Genomic DNA, 4,024 nt, shown 5'->3' with positions numbered 1-4,024 from the left:
AAAAACCCACTCGCCAAACGTCGAATTGTTTTCTTTTGATCCCTTGTGGCTTGTACCGGATATACCCCCATTCTGATGTACTCCCTGATATCGTGGAATCAAGGTTCACTATCAAGTTCTTCTTCCACCATGTTACAGTGAGCATGCTGATCGCGGACCTGAATATGAAAGGGTCAACATAAGCCTTGTCTAGGTGATGTAACATCGACGCCAAAGTAGCCAAAGCGTCAGCAACCTCATTGTGGATCCTAGGGATATGCCTGAACTCCACTGATCTGAACTGTTAACAGAGATCCTACAGACATTGTCGATACGGTATGAGCTTCAAATCTCGGGTCTCCCATTCTCCCTGAATCTGATGCACTAACAAATCTGAATCTCCCAAAACTAGTACTTCCTGGACTCCCATGTCCACAGCTAACCTTAATCCCATAATGCATGCCTCGTACTCAGCCATGTTGTTGGTACAGTAGAAATGAAGTTGGGCTGTAACAGGGCAGTGATGCCCTGTTTCAAAAATAAGTACTGCCCCTATCCCGACATCTTTTATGTTAGCGGCTCCATCAAAGAAAGGTTTCCAACCTGGTTTTTCAACCTGATCCACCTCATCAATATGCATCACCTCTTCATTGGGAAAGTAAGTTCTCAATGGTTCATACTCTTTATCGACCGGGTTCTCGGCCAAATGATTGGCCAATGCTTGGGCTTTCATCGTGGTCCGATTCACATAGATAATTTCAAATTCTATGAGCAAAATCTGCCACTTTACATGTTTTCCTGTGGGCATAGGCTTCTGAAAGATATACTTTAAAGGATCCACGCGAGAAATGAGGTAAGTGGTGTAGGACGACAAATAATGCTTTAACTTCTACGCTACCCAAGTCAGGGAGCAACATGTCCTTTCAAGGGGCGTATACTTAACCTCATAAGATGTGAATTTCTTGCTGAGATAGTTGATGGCTTCATCTTTCCTTCCAGTGATGTCATGATGACCCAACATGCAACTAAATGAATTATCCAAGATTGTCAAATAAAGAATCAAAGGCTCCCAGGCTCCGACGGGACCAACACAGGTGGGTTCGACAAATACTCTTTGATCTTATCAAATGCTTCCTGGCACTTTTCAGTCCATTTGACCGCAACATCCTTCTTTAGCAGCTTAAAGATGGGCTCACAAGTTATCGTGACCTGAGCAATAAACCTGCTAATGTAATTCAGCCTCCCTAGCAGACTTATCACCTCGGTTTTGTTCTTCGGCGGTGGCAATTATTGGATTGGTTTGATCTTTGACGGATCCAATTCAATGCCCCACCGACTGACTATGAATCCCAATAGTTTCCCTGATGGAACACCAAACATGCACTTTGCAGGATTGAGCTTAAGATTGTACCTGCGGATCCTTTGGAAAAACTATCTCAAATCTTTGACGTGGTCAGACTGCTTCCTGGACTTTATGATCACATCATCCACGTAAACCTCGATCTCCTTGTGTATTATGTCATGGAATATGGTTGTCATTGCCCTCATGTAAGTTGCCCTAGTGTTTTTCAAACCAAAAGGCATGACCTGGTAGCAGTATGTTCCCCACGGCGTGATGAATGCCGTATTCTCTGCATCTTCCTCATCCATTAAAATCTGATGATACCCCACATACCAGTCCACAAAAGACCCAATCTTATGCTTGGCACAGTTATCAATCAAAATGTGGATATTTGGTAGTGGGAAATTGTCCTTTGGACTTGCCTTATTGAGGCCATGGTAATCAACACACTCTCTGGTCTTACCATCTTTCTTTGGCACATGCACAACATTGGCTAACCATGTGGGATACCGCGTGACTCGAATGGCCTTTGCATCAAGCTGCTTTGTGACTTCTTTGTTAATCTTCACACTCATGTCAGTTTTGAACTTTCTCAACTTTTGCTTAACGGGCGGGAATGCTGGATCAATTGGCAATTTGACCACCAAATCGGCACTCAAGCCTGGCATGTCATCATACGACCATGCAAAAATATCCTTATATTCAAATAATGCTTTAATTATTTCTTCCCTGATTTGCGGTTCAAGATGGACATTTATCTTAGTTTCTCTGACGTTATCTGGGTCTATTAGATTGATTGCTTCCGTATCATTCAGATTAGGCTTGGGTTTTTCTTCAAAATGACTTAGTTCCTTACTAATATCTTCAAAGGCCTGATCCTCATCATATCCTGATTCATCATCATGCTCTATTTCTTGGATTATTATTTTAGAATTAGATTGACTTTTAAGACTGAGCCGAAGATTCCTCATGCATGTTATGTCACTGAAATCAGCATAAAAAGAACTGTACAAAGAAGAAAAGAAAAACAAAAAATGAAACTATCAAGAATGATGGAAAAGGGAAATTGCATTTCATTAAAATAAAGGATAACATGGTTTGTACATCAACAAGCGGAAAATAAAAGTCTGGGTCACAATCCTGGAATGACCCAGATAGAAAGGAAAATAAAACAAACTACCAAGACTCCTTCCGAGTAGGGAGAGGAGTAGCCTTCCAATAGTTAAGCTTTACATTCGGCCCGACGAACTGCACGTCCGCTTTGCTAGAACCTTCTTCAACTTCTACCATGTTCACATCATCAAACAACCTCTGGAACCTTTCAATTAACTCCTCATCAATGTCAACCAAAGCACTTGGGGCTGTCGTTACTGGGCGTCTCCTGGCACCGGGCTTGACAAAAGACCTGGAGAGACGCGGAACAAGCTTTGGAAGTACCCATTCCTTCTGTTTCATCCTTTTAGCCCTTTTCACATCTGCCGCTGTAGGTTTGAATCCAAGACCGAAAGTACCCAAATTTTTAGGAAGGGACACTGGCTGTATGATACCCTGCAGAGATGCACCCAAACTTTTACCGGGCATAAAGCCATTTTTCAGCATTTCAAAAGCCACCATGACTGATGCAGAGGCTACCTTTGGAGTTGGAACACATTTACCTTCTGGAACCTTCTCGACCAGCACTGTTTCAAAAACTTGATAGACCCAAGGCCCTTTGTCATCTTCAGCCTCAATGAACAAGACAGAGGCATCACTGTGAGCACATAAATTATCCTCACCATGCACAACGATCTCCTGTCTATCCCATTCGAACTTGACCATCTGATGCAGAGTGGATGGGACTTCTTTGACGGCATGAATCCAAGGTCTACCTAATAGCAAATTGTAGGAGATGGCCACGTCCAGTACCTGGAACTCCATGGTGAATTCCACTGGTCCTATTGTCAACTCAAGCACTATATCACCAACTGAATCTTTCTCTCCACCATCAAAACCTCGAACACAGATGCTGTTCTTATGAATCCTCTCATCATCAACTTTCAACTTGTTCAGAGTAGAGAGAAGACAAATGTTTGAACTGGAACCATTGTCGACTAACACCCTGGTGACCACAGAATCTTTACATTTTACCGTAATGTAGAGAGCTTTGTTATGTTCAGTACCTTCCACCGGCAACTCATCATCAGAGAAGGTGACCCTGTTCACCACAAATATTTTGTTGGCGATCTTTTCCAGATGGTTCACTGAAACTTTGTCGGGGACATGAGCTTCATTCAGAATTTTCATCAGGGCCCGAGGATGCTCATCTAAGTGGATCAACAATGAAAGCAAGGATATCTGAGCATGCGTCTTTATCAACTGCTCCATAATGGAATAATCTTGTACCTTCATTTTTCTCAGAAACTCCTCCGCCTATTCTTCGGTCACTGCTTTCTTTACTAGGACTGGATTATCTTTGGATGTTTTAGCTTTCCTCAACTCTTCCGGGGCAAAGAATCTCCCCGAACGAGTTAATCCCTGGGCCTCATTGACTTTTCTTTCACTTTCTTTCCCTTATAGGTCACTATCACCCGTTCATAGTTCCATGGGATGACCTTGGTGCTGATTACCGGCAATTGGGTTATAGGCTTAATGATGACAAGATCCATACGGGCACCCTCTACAATTATGATAGGCTTGTTTGCCACTCCTGGCACAACCACTTTT

At 42.8% G+C, this 4,024-nt stretch overlaps 1 protein-coding gene across 1 annotated transcript; it reads right to left on the bottom strand.

Moving 5' to 3' along the window:
• Positions 1-882: 882 nt before the first annotated feature.
• Positions 883-3,709, bottom strand: LOC138873734 (uncharacterized). The gene is made up of 3 exons (XM_070152211.1): positions 2,631-3,709; positions 1,893-2,326; positions 883-1,004 (listed from the first exon to the last, which is right to left on the bottom strand). The coding sequence occupies exons 1-3, from the start codon at positions 3,707-3,709 to the stop codon at positions 883-885; spliced, it is 1,635 nt and encodes a 544-aa protein (XP_070008312.1).
• Positions 3,710-4,024: the final 315 nt, after the last annotated feature.

Source organism: Nicotiana sylvestris, chromosome 7 (assembly GCF_000393655.2).
Source record: "Nicotiana sylvestris chromosome 7, ASM39365v2, whole genome shotgun sequence".
In the NCBI taxonomy this organism is placed as follows: domain Eukaryota; kingdom Viridiplantae; phylum Streptophyta; class Magnoliopsida; order Solanales; family Solanaceae; genus Nicotiana; species Nicotiana sylvestris.
The sequence above is the reverse complement of the archived record's forward strand: the minus strand, read 5'-3'. Positions and strand labels throughout refer to the sequence as shown.

What these genes read in the sequence shown, in the direction of transcription:
- LOC138873734 (XM_070152211.1), bottom strand. Translation starts at nt 3,709, where the DNA reads ATGAAGGTACAAGATTATTCCATTATGGAGCAGTTGATAAAGACGCAT. An exon ending in TTAATTGAAAGGTTCCAGAG is followed by an intron (nt 2,327 to 2,630) that starts GTTGTTTGATGA and finishes TTCTTTGTACAG; the next exon opens with TTCTTTTTATGCTGATTTCA. An exon ending in AAAGTTCAAAACTGACATGA is followed by an intron (nt 1,005 to 1,892) that starts GTGTGAAGATTA and finishes TAATTCATTTAG; the next exon opens with TTGCATGTTGGGTCATCATG.